At 39.8% G+C, this 24343-nt stretch overlaps 1 protein-coding gene and 1 long non-coding RNA gene across 24 annotated transcripts in view; one reads left to right on the top strand and one right to left on the bottom strand.

The window, feature by feature from the left end:
• DTNA (dystrobrevin alpha) overlaps window positions 1–24343 on the top strand; it is a 390047-nt gene that overhangs the window by 360036 nt on the left and 5668 nt on the right. For 17 of the 23 annotated variants that reach the window (XM_028480006.2, XM_028480003.2, XM_028480001.2 and 14 more), the window contains 6 exons: window positions 4555–4651; window positions 6473–6493; window positions 14580–14739; window positions 17219–17308; window positions 18549–18717; window positions 21030–21162. In XM_028480006.2, coding sequence (XP_028335807.1) covers window positions 4555–4651; window positions 6473–6493; window positions 14580–14739; window positions 17219–17308; window positions 18549–18717; window positions 21030–21162 — 670 coding nt within the window. Of the gene's footprint in view, window positions 1–4554; window positions 4652–6472; window positions 6494–14579; window positions 14740–17218; window positions 17309–18548; window positions 18718–21029; window positions 21163–23169; window positions 23219–24343 lie in introns of those variants that run through there. The other 6 variants (XM_028480017.2, XM_055080755.1, XM_055080756.1 and 3 more) reach the window with 3 other exon arrangements.
• Window positions 14793–17336, bottom strand: LOC114484351 (uncharacterized). The gene is made up of 3 exons (XR_003677123.1): window positions 17249–17336; window positions 15961–16136; window positions 14793–15680 (listed from the first exon to the last, which is right to left on the bottom strand). It is a non-coding gene; the product is annotated as an uncharacterized lncRNA (long non-coding RNA).

Consider the following 24343-nt stretch of genomic DNA (forward strand, 5'->3'; position numbering starts at 1 on the left):
CCGTGGCCGCTGAGCCTGCGCTCCGCAACGGGAGAGGCCACAGCAGAGGGAGGCCCGCATACCACAAAAAAAAAAAAAAAAAAAAAAAAAGTATTTGGTTCCGTTAGGATGATACCATCTGGGAAGGCATCTTTATGTGCCTGGTTCACTGATGATTACTTTTCCAACTGGTATTTCTTCCCTCCTTGATGTTGCTATCTTGGAACAGACCAATAATTCTAACCATCCTCTGGCCCTGACTCGTGGGCATTCCCATGACCCCAGCCTAGCTCAAAGCTACACTAAGTAGTCTGGCTTTGTGGGGAGCTTCTAGACTTTCAGCCCTCACTGTCAGCTGGTGGCCCACACATAAGGCTTGAGGCTTGAGACACCTAAATCCTAGCTGATTCACTTGCCTGCCTCCATATTCTCCACATTTCTTCTGCCTGGAAGAAGAAGTACCCTCCCTTGAAGTATATTTCTTTAGATGCTTATGAACCATTTATACTGTGCCAAGCACTTTAACAATTTGGGGATTTCAAAGATACCCTGACATCCCAGGTTAAGAAAACCTGCTCTGGGTGTTTTATCTTTTAGTCATTTCAGACTTTCAAAGAGTTCCAAAACAATGACCTCTTGCCAATTACTTTGGCCTTGAGTTCCCATCGAGGGGTGACCATGTGAAGCCGCCAAAGGAACTCCTTATTGTAGCTTTGACAGAGGTCTTCTCCACCTGTTACATCCTTTCTGGGCCTCTTATTGAGAAGCCAACAGGAGAAATTTCTTTAGTAGGGGAATGGGGGCGGCAAGATCAGAGCTTTGCTTTTCATGAACACATAGTTTATTTTTATCTTAAGGGCACCATGACCTTTCTAAATGATCATATTTCCCTTTTTACTTTAGCCACAAGAAAGTGGAAAGCCAGGTTTGCAACCCAGATCTGGCAACCGAATAGGATTATAGGATAGGCATTTCTGTGTGCTAATCTGACACTTTCTATGCACTAAGCTGTACATACACTGTTCCATAGAGTAGCTTTAAAAAAAATCCTGGGAGCTGGACATTACTATTATAGTCTTTTTATAGATAAAAAAAAACTGAGATTCACAGAAGTTAAATAACTTGCCCAAGATCCTGCACAATGAGCATCACAGGTATTTTCCATCTCTTTTCCTTGGGTCTTAATTATCTCCTGCCTGTACTGTTATAATAAACACATTCCTGATTCCCAGCCTCTGGTCCATCTACACTGCTATCAGATTTATCATCCTCCATTTTATTGTTCATTTAGTTCATTCATCTTGAGGATATTGCTATCAATCCTACAACAGGAAGCCATTAGAGGATGAGTTACGTATCAAGTTAACACTGGATTAGATTGTCAAGTCAGATTCACATGATCTTACCCTAGTATTGAGCTTTACTCATAATTTCAAGAATACAGGCAGTCAAGAGGCACAGATGAAGCAGAGAAAGGGCTGGAACATTCCATGTGGTTCCCCAGGTCTTTCCTTCCCATATTGGATGGAGTATCTGAGGGAAATTTTGCAAGGTGATCTAGTGAGTCTTCCCACTGCAGAACCATTAAAAGACAGCTAACGAACTGTGTTTGCAAAGACAATACCATGTTCTATAATGAAGAAGACATTAATGAAAACTGCAGAAGCAACTTGACACAACAAATCTTAAGAAAAACAAGTATAAATTTTCATATCTATCCCTTGCCTAAAAAATAAGCATCATATTATACACATGGCATTCTTTTCAAAGTATATAAAATTATTCTTCGAGAAAACTTCTTAATATAAAGAGCCTTTTTTCTTGTTTTACCAATTAAAAATGGAATCATAATCTCTGATGCAAGTCTGTGGTTTCCAGACTTGAATTTCATTAGACCAGCTTAATTTTTTTTATTATTTTGGGGAAACAACATAAAGTTGAGTACTTTTTGTTTTACCATATAATGACATTTTTAAACTACCATCATCTGTTATTGCAAGTTTCATGAATGACAGTATATTTTTTAACTTTTTATTTTGAAAAAAATTTTAAACCTACAGAAGTGTTGTAAGAATATCACAATGAATTTCCTTCTACGCTTCACCTAGAGATTGCAAACATTTTGCCACACCCTTCTGCATCTCCCTATATATGTTTATATATGTAAATTACATATGCATTTTTGATGAGCCATTTGAGAGTAAATTGCAGACATTATAACACTTTACCCCTAAATACTTACATATATATTTTCTAAGAAAAAAGAAGACATTCTCTTGTATAACCATGGTATCATCATCAAATTCAGGAAAGTTAATATTGTTATTTATTATTATCTAATATACAGTTCATATTAAAATTTTGCCTATTGTCCCAACACTGTCCTAAAGAAAGTAGGTTTTCTTTTCTTTTTTTTTTTTTTTTTTGGGGGGGTATGCGGACCTCCCTCTGTTGTGGCCTCTCCCGTTGCGGAGCACAGGCTCCGGACGCGCAGGCCCAGCGGCCATGGCTCACGGGCCCAGCCGCTCCGCGGCATGTGGGATCCTCCCAGACCGGGGCGCGAACCCGGTTCCCCTGCATCGGCAGGCGGACGCGCAACCACTGCGCCACCAGGGAAGCCCAAGAAAGTAGGTTTTAACACACACACAAAGTTAGAAATAATCTGACAGAATAACAGAATAAAAGGCATTCGTTCAGACATGAATATTTTTAGCTCTATGAAAATAAAATCATTACTTAGTCCTTGTTTTCTCATTTTTCCTTGGAACAGTGGAGGCTACACCACAGATGTGTTACCCACATTTGGTAACCACTGGTATAAACACTTACAGAGAAGACATTATTAAATGAATGTTTTTTAAAAAATTTAGTTCAATCAAATGCATGAAAGAGTAAATGTCATGTTTTGAAAGAGTACTACTGTAAGATAAATGTACAAGTAAGGTTTTTTTCAATGTTGGTTAATTATAGATTACTATAAGCTAACTTTTTCTGATAGTTTTTGGATGCTTCTCTTAATATTTCTTACCTATAATATTAGAAGTTTGCTTCAACCTTTTTCTCAAAGTGCTCTTATGATCAAAAGGCCAAAATTTATAGAACAGTATCTAGAAGAGAACTGGAAATAAATCAGAAACATTATCTACTCTTCTGCCAAGCCCTTCTGAGGATGTAGTTGGAACGCCATGTGCAGACAAGGTCAAAGAAAAAACAGCTAATGGGTTTGTCATTAATGAATATTTTCGAATTGGGCAAGACTTTCAAAATTAGAACACTACAGACCAGGAAGACCAAAGACTAAAATAAGATAGCATTAAAGTCTATAAAATTATGATGTTACTTGTCCTTGGGATTCAGAAAAGAGGCAATTGTAAAGAAAATCAAAGGAAGGATTGCTCTGGAATAAGCTTTAAATGGCAATAAAAGCCAAAAATATAAATATTTTCAAAAAGAATGATGTGTTTATAAGTTTTAAATTCATAATTCATTATAGAGAAGGCCTATATGAAAGCAAATTAAAAATGTCTCCTTTATATCCATAACCTGTCCTCCCACAAAATATCTTTTAATTGGATGGGTCATGGACCTAACTCAGTGTGACATTTTTATATTGTCAGTTGTTCATTTCAGAGTCCCTGCTATAGCTCCACTTAATATTGTGTCTGTGCCATTGAGATTAGGCATACTTATTCATACATTAACACATACATGGTTAAAGCATCCACACACTTTTTTAAATATAATTTCTAATATTTCAAAATCAGACAGAAGCCTTTGGGGCAAGGAAAAAATGTATATATTACTTTTTCACTAATGGTCATGAAATAATAGATTTGAAATAGATTTGGAAAATATACTTATACTTCAGAAATGTGAATCATTAATATTCGTGTCCTTCATTGTTTTCATTCTTGCTGACAGCTGATAGAAGTTCTGCAAAACAAACCAAAATTAAGCAAACACAAACCTTGTAGATTGTTAGAACAATTGTATAGGAACTCCTTTTTTTCTGACCTCACTCTATGCAGCCAAACCCAAGCCAGAAGATTTATATTGACTATAAAAACTATACCACAAATATTTCTCCTCTGAAAGGCACCACACTGCATACTAAGAATTGAAGAGATGAAAAATGTACTTTTCTAAATCTGATTTCCAGATACTAAGGTAATCAGTGTTTTCTGTGAGATTTACAAAAGGATCCTTGGGTTCAGAGGATCTGAGGGATTGGCCTTTTTCAGTGACAATTTGGTTTTTGTTTATTATCTCAAGGGGACCCAATGGCACAGCACAGGGCCCATGACATAATAACCATTCAGAAAACATTTCATTAAATAGTTAATTCAGGGTAGATGGGGGTGAGTATCCAATAAGAGTTTAATTTTGTTTTAGTATGACTTTTAACAAATAAACATACACCCAAGCTATAATTGTTCATTCCTTTGACATTTCCCTGCCTGGTAACCTATGTCAAAGACCCAGAGAGGCCCTTTTTCTAGTGGTCCACAAGACTGGCAAATGTGATTAGCTCAGTGAATTGAATGCTGTTTCTGATGACAACTGCTTCTTTCTTAGACAGCGCAAGGATGAGCTGGAACAGAGAATGTCTGCTCTCCAGGAGAGCCGGAGAGAGCTAATGGTCCAGTTAGAAGGTCTTATGAAGCTACTAAAGGTAAGATGTTTCAAATAAATGTTTCCTAGGCCTACGACTATGGCATTTGTAAAAAAAATTTTTAATTAAAAAAATAAAAGAAATTTGCACATAATGTGCAATGGTTTTTTCAATTACTATATGTGAGTTCCTCCAAAATGTGGTTTCAAGCTCAGTTTTAGTATCTTTTCTTAGGCACATCAAATGATAGGAGTCAATTATAGGGCACATTCTTATCCATTTCCTGGAACCAGACTACTGAGGACCTTCATGGCACGACTTATTTCCAGTTGGCGCATTTACAGTTCCTTTTGTCCTTGGAAGTAATAAAAACTGGATTTATTTAGAAATATTTTACATTTCATAGCCTTCAGAAATTCTGACTAATCTGAACAGAAGCTAATATCTAATTCAGAAAATGAAGATACAGCCATTAAATAATTTTGGTGATTATAGTTTTATTAAGAGGAGTAACTTAGTTAATTTCAGTAAATGTTGTCAAATCTGCGTGGCTTTAGCAGCAAGTCACATAACTTCTCTGGGTTTCAAATGCAAATTGTAAATGGGAATATCTCCTTAACTTTTCTGCAGGTAGAGCATTTAATAAGATGATCTACAGAAGTCCTCTGCAGAGTGTTATAATAATAATTCTCATTGGGAAGTGGCATTCTTTCTTTCATAAATCTTATTCCCTTCTTCAGTATGCACTAAATTGCATTTCAACCCAAAAGTAGACTAATTATGACCTCATGTCCGTGATTGCCTCAGCAGAGGTTTCAGTGCTCTGTTGTCATCCTGCCTGATGTAAATAAGCATGAACCAGTATGGACTGGAACTGTGACATGCCAAAGGCAGGAACTAAAACTTCTTATAAAAGGACATAGGCAAAGTCTCTGGGACAACTCACCTGTGAGACAAGATGTCCTGCCTTTCAGTCCCTGGATCTCCCACATCCCTGACACCCCATCATTTATTGTTTCTGTATTGTTTCCTTTCTTTCTTTCTTTCTTTCTTTCTTTCCCTTCCTTTCCTTCCCTTTCCTTGTCTTACTTTTCCTTCTCTCTCCCTTCCTTCCTTTCTTTATTTATTTTTTATTAAAAAAAATTAAATAGTTAACAAATATTTGTTGGAACCTACTGTGTCCCAGGCACTGATGTAAGTGTAACACTTTTTTCTTTTGTTTTCTTTATTCTTTTAAATACTTAGTCGACTTTTCCTGCCATCAGTGTCAGGAATGCTTTATCTTTACTAAACAAAATTTACTTTTCATTGTATTAGACATATAAAGTGCAGAATTCAGTTTTTGTTGTACTCTCTATGTTAAGACAGGACTAGATAATTAATAACCTCTTGCTGTTTCTGCCCTATTATCTCATTTGATGATCTAGAAAAGCTCTTTCTGGTTTTTGTTTTTCCAAATCTACCAAATGAAGTGGGCCCATCCCATCTTTCCCTTCACTGAATGACAGAAAACTGAAAACAGCCCCCTGGTTCTACTTCTATAGCTTCTGTCACTGTAGCAATGGGATAGGAGCCTATTTACCACCAGCTATCTTGGCATCAACGTAGCCTAATTAAGCATAGTCTATGGTATCAGGATGTACCAACAGCAGGATAGAGAGAGAAATCATGTTGAAGGATGGTTGGATGCATGGAGGAAAGAGATGGGTCTGTAGTCTCAAATATCTAAATAGACTTGGAACTGAAGTCACCAGGAGAAGAGGCTTGACCTGCCATCAAAGCCACATTGAGGTTTCCCCCACCTTCATTCCTTCACACTGTGTACCTGCTCTTATTGGAACCCTGGGTAATCTAACTATTATTGATTCGATCTTTCTGTAGGAAGAAGAATTGAAGCAGGGAGTAAGTTATGTCCCCTACTGCAGGTCTTAACTAACAGTGGAGGGGCCTGCCGTCCTGCCGTTTTTCTCATTGCTTTCGCCTCTAATGTATGTTCATGCTTCAGTTTGGAAAGAGAAAAAAAAAATTATACTAATTTGCTTCCTTTTCAATGTAGTGCTTGATTGGAGACATATAAAATTTAGCATTTTTTATAACTATTACTACCGTCAACATCAAAAGAAGAGCTAGTATGTCCTTTAGAACAGGGAACACGCTTTAATTTGTTGGAAACTTTTTAGATCTCCAGGGGTCTAAGTTTCAAACCAGTCTCATGCTCTTCTGGGTTGTTGATCAGACCCTTCTCTTCATAGAAAGACACTCACCACAATCACTAACATTACACGAGGTAGAATCCACAGCACTCAGAAGCTAACCTCAACATCGTCTCATGCTATGAATATTCAGTTCAGTTTCCATTTTACTGAAAAGATGTGGAACTTCTTTTTGTAAAAGCCAGCCAATTACATCTCCTTTCACTGCATAACGTTTAAGCCCTGCTCCCCACTGCTCACCATTAAGTACTCAGTCTAACAAGAGAAAGACTGTACTGCGTAACTGTTCACTTCCCAAACCAGAATCCCTACCGTTGGCTGACAGTCGTCTCCAAAGAATAGGTAACTTTCAGCCTTTCTCGTACCACCAAGCACCTCTCTGCTGTGGGAGTTCACAAGGTGTTACATACATCTTCCCTGGAAATAGGAGCCTTGTGACTCTCTAACTGTAGCCTGAACTGAAGCCCCCTGTCTGGCCATGTAGCCAGATGCAGAAGCCAGCTGAGGGAGCAGCGTACTCAAAATACAATAATAATAAAACAAAAGCAAAAGAAAAGCAGCTTTCATTTCAAGTGCATGTACCAAGCTGTGTATAACAATATATCCCACTTACTGGTCTTATCAAAAAGTTTTATGTTATTTCCATGGATCCATTAGAACCACAGCCTATCTGATTTCAACGTACCTTTTCATTCTTCTGTATTCTCTTTCCTATTATTCACTGTGCGTGTTTGTGTATAACAAAAAATGTTTGCAAAATGCTGGACACATTTTTACCCTTCATTCCCAAGGTCTGTAAAACAAATCTGTAATGTCAGACAATAAAGACAATGTATTACATTATTTGTATTTTGTGAAAAAAATTACTTCACTAAACTGAAGTCAAATTTTAATGAGAGACAGTCCCCCTGGGTAAAAGACACACATTTGCTGCCTGTATTATTGCCCATAAATGCATACATGGGGTATTGCTGTTGTACGTACAACACGCTTAGATCATGGTAAAGAAAAATGCCATCTCACGGTGCTTCTCTGCAAACAGCCTCTTTTCTTTCCTGTCTCTTACTCCGTGTGTGCATAGAAAAAGGAAATAAGGCTCACATATAACCTTCCTTCTCCTAGTGGAGAGAGTAGGCAACCGTCCTGCAGCCAGTCAACCCTGCTTTAGCCATTTCCCTCGGGGACCCTCTCTCTACCATTTCCAAGGCAGCACATTCTTGAAAGGCTCAGTGGACCAGGAAGTTCATAAACAGATGAATGCATAGAGCCAAACCATGGCAGCACCCATAAGAGCATTACTGCCTTCTTTCCCTCCAGCTCCTCCCCACTGGGCCCTCAACAGCTGCGGCATCTTTGAAAGTCAGCCAGCAGTGGGTACCGCTGCCTAGGTACTTAAAGACCATTATTGGCAACACCCAGATGTCAGCAATGCATTGTCTGGGTGGGGAGAGTGTTTGCGGATCTTACTCATTTCTTTGCTTGCATAGTCAAGCCTCTTTTCAAAAAGGACCCAAGGCAGCTTACAACTAGAGACATAAACAGAGACTTCATAAAATGGAAATAGAAAAATCGAAAACTAAAGAAGATGCAAATATGCTAATCATAAGGGACAAGGGTGTCACTCTGAGCTTTCTAGCAGTGAGGCAAAAAAAAGGAAAACATACTTGGTGGTTTTATCAGAACAGAAATGCCAGTTCTCAAGGGACCAAACTTTCTGTTGGCATAACATATAAAAGGAAGTTTTCACTCAGAGCTTTATAGAAGGAGTAGTGAATAATAAAACAGACACACGCAGTAGATTTCGTGTGGCTGATTCTTATACTGACCTTCAGTGAAAATTAAAGACAGAACCCCATATGTCCCAATCCTGCAGAGGCAGTTCTACAAGGAAATAAACAAATGCCATCCAAATTTATAGACTTCTTATGGTATAACATGATCTAAGGAGAGAATTTAGTAGTTTTAGTCTGGCATCTGCTTCTAAATTTTGTTTTTATTTATGAGCCTTTCCCCTTTGGCGACATTCTCTTTGTAAAATCAGATTTAAGACACCACACACAACAAATTGTGCTTGATTTAATAACCTCTACTTGCTTTATCATAAGTCTGTGTGGTTCAATGTATTTTATTATACTGGTATATATAGTTCCTACTTATGCTGTTTCTTGTTAGAGGTAATGCATGAATTTATTCCCCTTGAGGAGAGAACATGAATTTTTTTTTAAAATGGTGCCTGTAATATAATATGATGATTATGGTATCATAAGCAATAAATTTTTTTTACAAACTTGAATCGAAATTATCCTACCCTCTTTCTTCTTTGTGTATTTGTAAGATTTATTGAAGGAACCATAAAAAGAACACTCATAAAAAGTTTAATAACAAAGGTGGCTGGGATATAATAACAGTGACAGCATGTTCCAGAGTTTCTGGTATCCTTCCAGTGGCAAATACTATGACCTGGTCTAAAACCAAGTATCCGTTCTGACTCTGAGTTCAGAAAGTAGGGTCTCAATAATAATTTTCTAAGAAACATTACTGGAGCTAGACCTGAGTTACGGTGGTCCCAGCTCCTCACTTACAACTATAAGGTCTTGAATAAGTCAATTAACTTCCTAGCAATTTATTTCAAACATACCGGTAATACATGGCTCACAGGGTTGTTGTATAGATTTTGAAAGATAACAAATGTGGAACCACGTTGTGAAATACTATATGCAAGTCAGCTATAAGCATAAATGTATGTATATATGTATACATATACACAGGAGAATGTATAAACTTTTCTAATGTGACCCACATTTTACACGCATGCGCACATACACACATTTACTTGCTTCTCTTCCTTACATTAACTTGTTAGTTAATTGTCTCAATCAAGGGAAGAAAGTCACACATCATTTCAAATTCCATCTCCTGCTCCCATTCTCTTCTCTATTTACTACTGGATGGCCCAGTTAACTCGGGAAATCATAGATTCAGGTTCCTACTTCTTCCAAATATATTATGGAACATGAACAGGCCAGAAATGACAGATTTTAACAGTTTAGGTTCCCCTTGCATTATTTCCCCTGCTCATCCTCTCTTATGGGTATTCTATGGAGTAGTGAAGTGATCAAAAGTGAGGGGAGATGGGGATCATTCACATCATAAATAATCAACTGCAATATTAGGACTAACATCTGTGTTCAAAAACATACCTTCCCAGCCTCTCTCTCTCTTTCTCTTTCTCTCTCTCTCTCATACTTCTTTTAAATTAGGAGTTGTTTAGCTAATTCTAGAAAAGTAAAAATTGCTTCTGTGCTTAAAAGCCTTAGATAATGATGCTTTAGTTCACGATAAAGACTAAGCCCCTTTTATGACACTGGAGGCCCCCAAACCTGGCTCCACCCCTTCTCAGCCTCATCCCGCTCCACTCCCCACAGAGAACCTGCTGCATCAACCCCACTGGCCTTCCCAGCGTGTCTTCAGTACCCCTCACACTCCCCATGCCTTGCCCTTGATACTCCAAGCCCTGGAATGCTCTTCTCTCCCCCAGCAGTACTTGCTCTTTTCTGCCTGTAAATCTCTGCTATAAGACCTAAGGCAAATGGTGCCTCCTTTCTGACCAATCAGAATTAGTCACCTCATCTGTATCCCCACAAGAAGCCCTATGATGATAGTCAGTCAGTGTGTACTGGAAGAAAGGATGAAAAGAGGGTTGAATGTGGCTAAACAGGCTGCTACGTAAAACCAGGCCTGACTACAATGCATTCTCCCCCAAACCTGAGAGGCTGACTTTCGGGGAGCGGGGTACCTGGGTGGGGGAGGGTCCATAGTAGCACCTCCTCCTGTCTCATGGTCATCTGCTCTGCCATTTCTCCAGACAGTGCTGGTTCCACAATTAGACATTTGGCACTTTCCTTGAAGCATCCCTCCTTTCTGGTGCTGAGTGGAAACCCAAATACTTCCTGGAAAAAAATCAGAAAATGTATGGATCTTGTCAGACTTTTTAAAAATTGATACAACAGCAGGTTGAGTAGACTCAGAGAATGGAGGATAGAAATGAATTTTTCATTTATTCTCTAGGAAGAGAACAATTTTAAATTTGCCAAGTATGATGTATGTTTTCCGTCTTCCATAAATCACCTCTCTTCTCGGGAATTTGAGATCTATATATTGATCTGCATGGACCATTGTCCCTTAAGTCTTTGCTCCATTAATCACCGGATAATTTCCAGGAAAGGATGTTCACAGAGATTATTCGTTCTAACTCTTCTAAAGTTGTTAGCCGACAACCATGCTTCATGACCAGACCAGAGGCCACTATTCTATAGGGGCCACACCTGTGAAAATGAAACTCTGTGACATCTTCACTAATCTACCCCAAAGCCAAGAGGCAACTGCCGTTCCCTAGTGGTCCTGCAAGAACAGCAGAAAGGAAGAACAGAGATGGTGTTCCCAGCAATAAGTCTACTATGCATCAAACTGGCCAGTGTCCTGACAAAGGGAGATGGGGCCCTGATCACCCAGGAGCCAGGGTTCTACCCCCAAGTCTGGGTAAAGACTGGTCATGACTGGGGAGTTACAAGTTGTAGGAAAGATGCAGTGAATCTTTACTTCAGCACAGAATCTTCCACTTAAATTCTTCATATAATCAGACTGCTTGAAATTGCACCAGTTGGAGATTCGTTTAGGAGATGGTGGCTATTAGCCATTCACACATTGGTGTAATTTAGACTCCATCAATTGTTTTTCCCTTAACATGTAACCGCAGTCCATTATTTTTCTCTTAACACAAGACCACTGATGGGAGTTTTGAAGACAGGAAACAGGCAGAAAGGAGTAGGAAAAGTTGCCTTTGGAGACAAGGTGTTAAGCAAGAAGCGGTGGGGCCGGTGCGGTACCCAAAGGGGAGGGGGGAACCCCACAAGCACCCTATGCTGCAGAGCCTGGTGGCACAGGTATGAGCTGGGCTGGCATATACTACAGCCCCAGCACAGCCATCAGATATTGAAAAGCAGGCCCACAGCCCCATATCTGAAATCACTGGGTCCAGAGATGCTCCAGAACTCAGAATCTTTGAGGTTTTAGAAATGCAATACAGTGCAGACACCACATAAGTAGCCTCACATTAATTATGAAACAACATGTGTTGCCCATTGGATTTCACATTTGCAGATAAGAGACTGTGGACGTGTATTTCTGTACTGGCTGATAACCAGCCTGAAGGCTCTCCACCCTGGGCGCTCACACTGCTCTCCATGACCCAGTAACTAGAAGGTACTGCCTGGCCCAGCAGAAAGCCCTAGGCCACTGCTCCATCACCGCTCCCTAGGGAGTCTGTGTCCTACGCCTTCTGAGTCTTCAGATTGTTAGTGAAAGTATGTTATGAAGCATAGATGGAAATATGTGATGGTTGGTCACAGTACCCACAATTCTGAGGAACAGCTGTGGTGCCCTGGGAAAGCCCTGGCCTTGTAGCCTAAAGTCTGGGGATCCATTTTATCTCTGTCCTTCACTAGCTCAGAGACCTTGGGTAATTATCACCTCGGATCCTAGCTTGCTAACCTGAAAAATGAGAGTAATGATACCTCGTATGGTTGTTGAGAGGATTAAGTGAAGTAGATGGGATTAAAGTGCTTTCTAGACTGCCAATTGCTATTCAGATATAAGCTGCTATCATTCCTAGCACTGATTAGTGGGAGAATAAAACAACACTAGGTATGTAAATGTGCTTTAGAGACTGTAAATTACATACAAAAATGGAGTTTTATCATTATTGTGAATCTCCTATCGCAGAAGAGGATCTGGCTTCCAGGGTTGAGAAGGTAAGCCACCCTGTGTAGCCAAGAGGAGCCTTCTTCCTTCAACCCCTCTGTCCAACTTCTCATCATCACCAGTCCCTCCTCCCAGCTGCACCTGGTTCCTTGGTAAAAAGAACAGATGAGAAAGGGCAAGGAGCTCTGCTGAGGACCCTCTCTTGAAAAGGATGTGCAGGACGGGTTGCCAGGGAGAGGTACTTGATCTCAGGGTACCTAACCAACACCTGTCTCCTTTGAAGGATCCACCACCAGCCATAGCCCATCCAGGTCCCCCCACCCCAGGGCAGGCAGACCACCTGGGCTCAGGCCCCAGATCGGACACTCTAGCTCCATCTCCTGGGCAATTCTTTTCACCTCGCTGAGCATTGTGGTCCATAACCGCACATTTAGCATAATGGGACCTACTTCAATGGGTCATGGAGAGAAACCCATGAGGATGTACATGCGAACCTTGTGTACGTGGCATAGCACGACTCAAACATGAAGTCACTTATTGGTGTGGGAAGCAAGGAAATGCCCAGGTACCTCAGAAGCAGAGGTTTCGTGGTAATGACATTGAGCTGCCCAAGTTTGCTGGGGGAAACCAGACCCATCCTGGAGCAGGCTGGGGCAAGGGGCTGCAAAGCATCACAAGCAGGCAAACTTCTCTTCCTTGGGCCCGACAGGCCACTCCAAGGTACTGTTGCGAGTGAGAGTGGAATCCTTAGCGCCTCGAGCATCACATGAGTTATCTTCTGTTCTGCTTCATTTTTAATTTGGGATTTTTCTCAGTTTTATAGATTTGACTTTTTTGTGTGATGTTGAGCCCTGGAAAGCTAACAGCATGGCATTTTACAGGATTGATGTTGTGTGTTTTAACTGCAAGCAGCTGAACCCACAGCAAAGACCTGAATCGAATATTCCAGAGCACGGCTCTGGTGGTGCATGTCTGGGCTTTGAATGGGGTGATGATGAATCTCTGGGCCTTGCTGTGGAAGAGTCCTCACTCTCCCTGGCCAGACCCAGTGGACTGGAGTGGAATTTATGTGAATACCTAATCTGTTGTATATGCACTTCTTACATTTTCTTATTCGTGCTGACTTTACTTCCTTTGTAAACTAATTATTAAAACAGAAAATGTTTCCAAGAGACCTCATTGTAGAACCAAGACTGTGAAATTCAAGGTTTGACAGCCTCAGAATGATTTCATGCCAAGGGCTGGAATGAGGAGATAAATGGCTTTGAAGTTGTTTTCTCCTTTTTTCTTTACTCATTTTAAAATCCCACTGTTCTTGCTGCTAGAATACTGCTTTTTCATAGGCGAAGAGGACAATTCCTACAGGAAACATTACCCCAAAATTAGAAACCAGGATTTCTTTTTTCTCTTCCCCATTTGAATCCCTGAATCACAGAGCAATTCAGCAAAGACAACTTTTACTGTAAAACAAGGATTAAACAATTTACACTTCATTTGATTCTTTATTTGAGACTTAACATATGCAATATGGCATGACATGATTGGAACTATAAATTACCCTCCACAGATGATGCCAGGACAAGACGGGCTGAAAATTTAGGAAGAATGTAAACCACATCCATCCCAAACAGTCTCCGAGTTTGTATTTAAAACTTTCTCCTAATGTCTTTTTATTCTATATAGAGCTTCCTTCAAGGAGAACATAAACACACCTTGTAATTATCACTGCTTAACAGTAGCTTCATTACATGGGCAAACATCTATATTACAGAACAATGAATGCAGTACTAATAGTCTTAGCTTTCAGTTTGTAACCAAAACTTCAGATCATGTACAGTAAGGTCCTAAATTATCTGCACCTGCAACTCAGGTTGAGCATTACCATCTTAATTGCCTGGGATCTCCACCTACTTTGGAATTTCATTGTCACTGTCTTTAACATTTGACTGAGGCACTGGGAAGGGCTTTTGGCATCTTCTTGCGAAAACAATTAATGACTTGCATTGTCTCTCCAGACCCAGGGGGCAGGCTCTCCCCGCTCCTCCCCCAGCCACACCATCAGCAGGCCCATCCCCATGCCTGTCCGGTCAGCTTCCACCTGCTCCACCCCGACCCACACGCCTCAGGACTCTCTCACAGGGGTAGGGGGAGACGTACAGGAGGCGTTTGCACAAAGTAAGTGCCTTTATTTGTGTGTGTGTGTTCTGCTTTTCTGTTGCAAATAAGTTGCCAAGGATTGCATGATCTAGAGTTATCAGAGCCTCCCCGTGGATGTTCTAGGGGATTCCACGGTTAGTGTCAGAGCCGGGCCTGCAAGACATTTTAGAAACTCCCTACACTAATCTGTTCTTCCCTTCACCATCTTACCTTCTTTTGGCTTCTCTTGCCCTGCCCTGTTTTTTTATGAGCCTTTGCTCCTTAAGGGAAGGGAAATCCTTTCAGCACTATTCCAGGAAATTTTATAAATGTAATCCATTTTAAAATTCCGAAAGATATTTCCTCCTTTCGCCTCTTTACACTAAAGCAAACTCAAGATTGAGAGTAAACAATCCCAGCTCTTTAGCACTGAGGCGATCAAGAAGGATGCTTAGTCATTTTCCAGATGCCTTAAAGAGTTGAATCATTGCCTCTGTGTTATGGGGCTGCGAGGCTAGCCCTCCATAGTCAATAGAAGAGGGCAAAGAGGGATGTCAGATGACAAACAGCAACAAACAGCATTCTCCCACCGCTGCCTCTTCTGCTTATGTACTGCGGAGTGTCCGGGTGGGAGTGGAGTCCCAAAGCAAGTGATCTTATTCATTTGGAAATATTTTAACACTTTATAAAACTTTTTCTTGTCATCACTTTTTAAATTTGTAGAAAATTAGAAAAAAAGAAATCATCCTGCCGACTCTCAGCCTGCCAATCTCATTCCTAGAAGTAAACACTATTAACAGCTCGACTCTTCTCAACGTTTCACTTATATATAAATATCTATGTTTAAGTGTGCTTTTATGGACATATACTCTTCTTTTTTCACACAAATTCGATCATGCATTGCATTTTGGTCTGCAATTTGCATCTCCCTTGAATTAGCGGTATATCGTGGACATCCTCCCAGGTCCTCACATGTAGATCTAAGGAAAAGAGTGACATATTCGACTACTAGTTTTAAGACAAAAAGAAACATAAACAGTTAAAAGACAAAAGAATAGACTTGAGGAAACATTTCCAGCATATGTAGCAATCAAGTTTCATAATTTCAGTTATACATTAAAGCACAAACAGCTCAATCAGAAAAAGACACTCCCAAAACAAAATTAGGTGAAGGATAGGAACAGACAGAAGAACAAATAGCCAATAAAGATGTTCAATCTCACAAATAGTTGTAGAAATACAGATTTTAATCAAAATCACCTTTTGCCTAGCAGATTCAAAAAAATTGTTTAACATCAGTAATATCCAGGGAGACTGAAGAAAAAGATGCTCTCATCCACTGTTTATAGGGGATAAAAGCTTACATTTTGAAGGGAGAGCATGATGTACTTTCTGTTCTGAGGGAAAAAGGAAGATCCATTACAGGGCATTTTCTCCTGAAAAAGAAAATGATTAAAGTTGTACAAATATAATTTAAGTTATGCAAAATAATTTCCTTTTTTTAATTTTTAGAGGGAAAACTGTCCTTTCCCTAAATTTTAGAGAAATTTACAGTATATTAAATCAATTTGAGTTTCCTGTAATAATTATTGTTTTATCTAACTACTTTGATTTCTTAAATTTACATGTGTTTATTATTTTACTTATTTAGTTTTACTTACTAAGAAATCACAATGAAATGTGACCTATCTAAGCAGCCCCAGCTCATCCTGCATAAATTCATCTGTAAGTCAGGTATTTGGAATCTTGAGTCTTTTTTCCAAAGATATGAATTTGGCCCTCTGTTCTACGTCCACCTTGCCCCACTCCCAGTCAAGCCCACAAATACCCACTAAGGATGGAAACCTCATAATAATCTTCCTCTACCATAGAGAAACATGGTCTAAGTTCCAGTTCAGGGTACCAGGCATACATCTTCTGCCCATGTCTTGGCAGCAGGAGCAAGAATCCTCACCCCTTTTCCAAACTCTGAGGACATACAGTGCACAGGGTTGCCATTCTCAAGAGGTACCTGAAATGATAGGGGGAGCTCGGGGAGCCCTGATGGGAGACAGAGGCTATGGTGATGGAGATCAGAATCTGATGTGCTCAGCCACCAGCTAAGGGCTGAAACAGTAGCAGCTGCTGGGAAGGCACAGCTCTCGTGGCAAAACCAGACTTTTCATCTGTGAGGTGATTCTGAAGAAGGATGACCACACATGCTGGCTTACCTGGGATCATCCCAGTTTGTGCCAGGTCACCCAGTCTTGTTATTAATACCGCCCCTTTCACTTGTAAAATTGTCCCAATTTGGACAATAAAGTATATGAATCCCCATCAGTTGCCATGTCTTCTTATATCAAAGGCCACTGGCCTGAGCACAATGTATTTTTTTCAGGAAATGAACCAAAGCACTTCTGAAAAGGAGAAGTCTTGGACGTTTTCTTGCTTTAGGATATCAGTGGAAGTGATAAACAGCATAAAAATTGGGGGAAAAGGAAAGCTTTGATTTTTTTTTTCATTATCATTCTTTCTTAAGGTTCAAGAAGAAATTTAAGGAATGACTTACTAGTAGCAGCAGATTCGATCACTAACACCATGTCCTCTCTCGTGAAAGAGTTGAATTCCGGTGAGTCTCTGGTCCCCTCTCATTTGTCTGCTCATTGCAGACGGACCCATAACTTCTGTTAGAGAGCTGCTCATTGTCAAGTATAAAAAGATTTTTCAAAGGTCTATGTGATATTTTGTTGGGATATTAGATTTTTTTAGTACCATTTATACTTTGCTAATGGGAAGATCATGAATACATGCTCAATGCACAGTCTGAAAAATGCAGAAAAGAATAAATATTAAAATTGACTTGTAAATCCAGAATCCCAAGTTAGCCACTGTTAAATATATCATGACCCAAGGTGACATGATGCTAAAGTTATTTTATAGGGTCAAATGTCTTATTTACTAATTTAGACTTGTTCATTTGGAATACATGGTTATTTGAAAGAAGCGAAACTGAAATTTACCTTTGCAATATCACTAAAGAAAGATCCGCAAAGAAAATAAATAGCATAAAATTGCAGCACTCTTCATCCTAATACTACTACACAGAGTTTTAAAAACTTTAACAGCATGAATATGCAAATAAATATCTTACCAGTTACTAATACATCTCATCTATTCCTTAAAGCCCTCCTAGCAAGATATCTGTTTGAAAGGACTGTGGTCATATAGTTGAGATTACAACAACGATAAGAAAGAAAACTTTAATGTTAAAAAAAATCTGGATTTAAATTTCTTAAAACCTCTATAATTAGAATTAAAGTAATGAAAATTGTTGCTATAATTTTAGATTAAGATTACTAAATAGGATAAAAATGACAGTAGTTAATACATCATGATTAATGGCATGTACTCACTGCCCTAGCAAATGATGACTAAAAATGTTATTCTCATTGTAGGCGTTTCAAGGACTATTAGTTTATACTCTTATAATTTTTTGAAATATTAAGTGAATGTAATATTTTAGGTCTGTGTTTCCTAAATTTAAGTAATATTAAGCAAAAGTAACAGCAGTTTTAATAAAGACTTTTATAGAGGGAAAAAACAAGAATTAAGTCAGTTATTAAGACAAAGATTCCTTATAATATTATTGAGATAAAAAGACAATACTGTATACTAACTGATCTTGTGGTAATTCATGTCAGTATCAATTCTCATTTTGAGAAAAAACGAACACATACTTGACTTACGTACAATAACTGGTCAGTGTTTTAATCAGCATAGGTTGTTTAATGTTAAGCCTAGCCCTTTATTTGCCGATCGATCATAAAAAAATCTAGGTCATTCTTCACTTCTTCAATTGTACCTAATAGAGGCGGGGAGTGAAACTGAGAGTAACGTGGATTCTGAATTTGCACGGACTCAGTTTGAAGATCTGGTCCCATCACCAACCTCTGAAAAGGCTTTTCTAGCGCAAATCCATGCCCGAAAACCCGGGTACCTTCACAGTGGAGCTACCCCAAGTGCCATGCGTGGCGACGTGTAAGTATCTTCTGCTTGGGGGTATTTTCTCAGTAACCGAACACTCTGCAGGGAGCATAGGAAAATAAAAACATGGTTGCTTACTTCTTTATTTTGGAAAGGAATGATTCAGTTTCCTTTTCTGCCAGAAGAGGTAGAAGGGTGCTACATTTCAATTTGTCATTGTGACTTTTCCCCCTAACAATTTCCAGAGTATCAATAACAAAAACCAACCAGTACTTATTGAGAGCCTGGCTTGCCCAAGGCACTGTGCTAATTGGATACAAAATAGTGTCAAAAATCTCTCCCACCCTCCCAGGACTCATAGACTAGTTCAGGAGATAAATCATCCTATCTTCTGAATTTACTAGATTTGCTCTTAAAGGACCTGGTGATACTAGAGAGGTCTCTGTTCAAAGTGGGTGTAAACAGCATGATATACGCGCTTGTGATTGAAATAACTAAATGTATAAAGTCTCATTATAAAGAAGTCCAATTTGCTTGAATTATTGAATATGTATAAGCCTGACCTTCAAAAGACATTTTGCAAAGATTTTTCACCCAGTTAGGCTTCTGTAGCTTGACAGGAGCCAGCAGAATCACTCACGTAGCCACTAGAATTTCTGTGACGTTGGATCAGCTCAAAGCAGTCAGGCAGAGAAAACCAAAGCTGAGAAACAAAGGCAAAAAGCTAGGACAGACCTGCAGAGCCCAGCTTGGGAGGGAAAAGGGTAAAATGAAGGAAGTGAAGTAAGCAGAGTTCTGAGAAATGTGGGCAGGGGATCACCCAAATTCTGGAAAAGAGAATTGATGAACAGTTCAAAAAAAACTACAGAAGGGTGATGGTGCTTAATGTGAGAAGAACTGCAGATGAGTCTACAAAAATAAGCTGGCTGTTTTAAAGACCCAGAGAAGAAACTAACCAGAGGCCTTTCTGGTGTTTTGGCTCTCCATCCAAGCAGTGAGTAAAAGGCCAGTAATAATGGGGAATTATAAATAGACGTGGTTTGAAAGCCAGCTGTGAAAAGGCAGAGCATAAGATCAAAACAAAACAGTTATAATTTTATGTAGCAGGAAGCTGCTGCTTTTAATTTCAGTTTGCTTTCTTGTCCTTTCCTCTATAATTTAGAATTATTTGATTTGTTTGTTATTCAAACTGGTGAATTAATTATCAGTTTAGTCTGGTAAATACAAATCCATTTGATTTTTTTATAATTAAGCGTTTACATGGTGGTTACCTAAAATTTTCTCGATCCAATCCTAAGGTCCAAAACTATAACTAGGGCCACCCCATCTGCTGTCCCTGGTACACTGGTGGCAGGACCAGCTACAAACATGGCTGTGGGGCTCGGGGAGGGAAAGTTCACAGAGGCCTCGCAGACCTATTTAGGCTGACCCCAAACCTCTAAAAATAACGAGGACATGTCCTACAGATATAAATAAACATGAACATTGGCATTTAAGTTCCAACCCAGAAACTTCTACTTGACCACTCTTTTCATTTTAGGGGATATTTTAATATCTGTACTATCTAAACATGTACTGTGTTTTAGCCTGAGAATATTTTAGTCGTATGATTTAGGTTGTGAATTTATGTTCAGTCCCAGGAAGAGCTTTATATATACTGGGATGAATAGATGGAGAGAGTCACACATTTAGTGAATGAGATCATTCTTATCTATTTATTTCATAGTGGAATTGGACAATTTAAATGGATTTCTTAAGTTCAGAGCTAGTATAAATTTTGAAGATCAAGAGCTCTGGGTTAGAGTATTAGTCTTTCTGACATAGATTAGCTGATCGATGAGAGAGACTTGACTCTACCACAGAAATAAAGCACATGGGTGCATGTGCCTATATACATGCATAACACAAAGAGGGTTAAATTATGAACAAATGTCCTAATCATTATTTCACTAGAGGGCTTACTTCCCTTATAGAAAGTGTTCTTGGATTCCATTTTTTTTTAAGCCCCCAAATTGGAAAACCTATGTCGTCTCAAAGGATAAGCCTACCCTTTTTAAGAATGACAGACATGTAAGGTCAGCTCATTCCTGTTTACCCTAGGAAAACATAGAGGACAGTGATCACCAGATTGCCATAGAAAAATTTTCTGTGAGAACACCTTAATCATGTATTTCTCCAAACTTCCAAAGCTTTTTTTAAAGGTTTTTCATTATGTCAAAGAAGAGACAGAATTGAAGTGAATTGAAGCAAAGAGGTGAATTGAAGGACTAAATAAATGTGTGCCCAGAACTACAGCTAACACAGGAATTCCACTCATACTTTCCTTTAAGATTTGCTCCAAAACTCCCACTGTGGTTGATTCCCAGGGTTACAGAAGATGGGGACCCATATGTGCAGCCAGAGGATGAGAACTATGAAGATGACTCTGTCCGGCAGCTGGAGAATGAGCTGAAGATGGAGGAATACCTGAAACAGAAGCTACAGGACGAAGCCTACCAGGTACCAAGAGCTGGCCCACATCCTTGACCACTCCTGCCCCAGCCCCTCAGTAGCTGGGTCTTTTACATTACTCCAAAATTCGGTGTCTTCTCCTTCCTTCCACACTCCCTTACTGGAATATTCTGACTGAACTCCTTAGTCCATGAATTCTACACAGGAAAAATGTTAAATACTTCTTATAGCTGTCACTCACCAGGAATTCCTATGAATTCTGAGTTGGAAAGTAAAAGAGGCCTTCCACATTAGTGGAAACATGGTGACTAACAGTCCATGATCCTCCAAAATCATTAGGAAAATGCTTTTAAAGAAAAGATACAGTCGGCCCTCCATATCCACAGATTCAGAATCTGTGGATACTGAGGTTCAACTATAAGGGACTTGAGCATCTGTGGATGTTGGTGTCTGCTGTGTGGGGATGTCCTGGAACTCATCCCCCATGGATACTGTAGGATGACTGTCAGGGAACAAGGCTCAAGGAAATTGACTAAGCATAAATATACCTCCTCCCTTGAATCATTTGTCCTCAGCTTCCGTCACTGCCTGCCTTATATCAAATGTCAAGAAGTGAAAGAGTGACAAACCTCACCAAGAAATGTTAGGGGAACTGTAGGCCCACATTCAGCAGGGTGTGGTTGGGCAGATTGTCATATGTACTGGAGCATATTAATCCATCTGAGAAGTCACTGGACATAACACATGCAATTGGGAATAAGTGTAATTAGCCACTTATCCTTAAGGGGATGCATTTTCCCCATGGAGATTGTTCCACTGCCATGTTTGTTTTTCTTGTATGTTTCCCTTCCCTGTGTCTTGTTGGGGGTTCTGGGAGTTCAGGGGTATTTGGCTGGTTGAGACCTGCTGCCTCCCAGTCCCCGGAGGTTATTTTCTCATGTCAGGCTTTCTGTGCGATGGCCAGACAAGCTTTTTCCACTGTCTTAGGTTGGCAGTGGCCCTCTCTTTCTCTATTAGTGAAGGAAAGAGAAGCAGAGAGAATAAATTATCTTCTCCTTCTCATATGTTTATAGATTGTTTGGAAATATCTTCCCAAGGAGAACAGAGCAAGAGGGAAGCCCACCAACCCCATCTTGACAATATAACACAGAAGCTTTGCCTCTCTGGAATGTTCTATTAGCCTTTTCAGTTTAACAGCCACATTTCAGAAGCAACTACAATGTAGGCCTAGATAAACAAAACAAACAGTGACCAGATATGTAAAGCCGTACTTTATCGCTACAGAAACAAAGTTGCCTTGAGTGCAGACCATGGAGGATGCTCTTTCTTTGCGACTTCTATGGCCTATCTGCGGAAGGAAGTTAGTCTGGATGAAGCTCCAGGGTGTCTCTGGGAACTCTGAGGGACAGCATTCCTACTCGTATCTCATTTGGCTCTGCTGCATAGAGGGAGAGAGAGAGGTGGTGAAATAATCAATATTCTGGTTCATGCTGTTAGAGGTGCCTGTTAGACCTCCCTCTTTGAGCCCATATCAGTTTCTGGATTTTGGTGACCACAGTAAATGAAATTCTAGATTTTTTTTTAAAGAAAGTGAGTCATGTCATATAAGATATTAGATTTTTATTTATTTTAATGACTTAGGAATTTAACCTGAGATGACCAAAATGAAGAGAAATTCTATTAATAGCATCAGCTCCGATTGGAGTTCGTGCCATCTCTGGTAGATGTTAAGCTCCTTCTCTCTCTCCTTTCCTGTCCACACCCAGTGACTTCAAGGGAAAGACAAAGAAAAGGGCTGAGAGATAACAGGCCTGTGTGTCCCCACTCAAGATATATGCCCTGGAGAAGGTCGAAGTGGTTTTCCTTGACTGCTCTATGAGCGTATGGTTGTTGGATGGGCCAGAAAGTTACTTTCATTCCTTGGACTCTCTCTCTCTCTTTCTCTCTCTCTCTCTCTATCTTTCTGCATGGCTTCCAACCAAATAATTCACCAGCTTGACTACATCACAGACATGACATGTCACCTTTCTTGTTTGTGTCCTTTGTCACCCACAGGTCAGCTTGCAAGGTTGAATGCAATATCCTTTTATCACTCTCCTCTCAAGTAAGTATCCTCTTATTTAGGAGGAAACGTGGCCACTGTACACTGGATTCTGATAACTTGTAACCTATATCCACAATCACTCTCTCTTAGGTTTTCTCTATGATAAAATATCCTCCTTCCCAGTCCATGAAGCATTTCATTATAATCCAGTGGAGATTTGGCAGGCAACCTTGGGAGTTGACTTTTTACTCTATTAATTAGGAAAATTGGCACAGAAATTTCAATAATACCAAAGATGCCCCAGAAATTCGTAGCTGTGAAGCCATAACGCTGATCCATAACCACATCAAGTTTTCAGCCTCTCTAGCACTTGGGAGAGAAAAGTCCAGGCTTGCTCAGCACTTGCAGAGATGAGTCAGCTCCTTAGTCCTGCTGTATTCAGGGCCCAAAAGATCAAAGTGTGTACCTTTACGAGGGAAAGCAAAAGCATGTGTTATTAAAGAAAACAAAAGAAGCAAAAACAGAGAGGAAAGCTTCTACAGCCTTATGGTTTTAGAACAGCTGATTCAAATCCATTGTGGAATTCAGCAGGATATAAATTAATTTCAGATACCATTTCTGTGGCATGTGGTCCCCCAGCTTTAAGGATCTACCTAAACACATGGGAAATCCTCAGTAATTTTTTTAATGTAAAGAGAATAGCACTTGACTGACAGGATCACTTCACTATAGTGGTCTGAAGCTTAGGCCCTGGACTCGAAAAGACTGATTTCAAATATGAGTTCCATCAAATCTTAGGAGCATAATCTTTGACAAACTGCTAGACTTCTCTGAGCCTCTGTTCCCTCTGTACAACGTATATCACAATACCTACCTCATGGAGGAGTTGTACTCACTGAGATATAGCTTTTAAAGAGCTTAACATAGTGGCAGACGCACTATCATTTTATTCTGAGCACACACATACATGCCTAGCACTATGCTCAGTGCTTTACAAGCAATTCAGTCCCTGGGAGTGACTATAATTATTATGTGAGTGTATGGGAGCCCCCGGGACTCAGAACTAGCTTGCTCGCTCTAATTGTGTAAATACGGCTGGGACTCAGCTTCGTACAATGATTTGATATACCTTCAGCTACACTGTCCCATGAGACTTGTTGGTTTCTCTGGCTCCAGCCAATGGCC

Source organism: Physeter macrocephalus, chromosome 19, assembly GCF_002837175.3.
Source record: "Physeter macrocephalus isolate SW-GA chromosome 19, ASM283717v5, whole genome shotgun sequence".
Taxonomy (NCBI): domain Eukaryota; kingdom Metazoa; phylum Chordata; class Mammalia; order Artiodactyla; family Physeteridae; genus Physeter; species Physeter macrocephalus.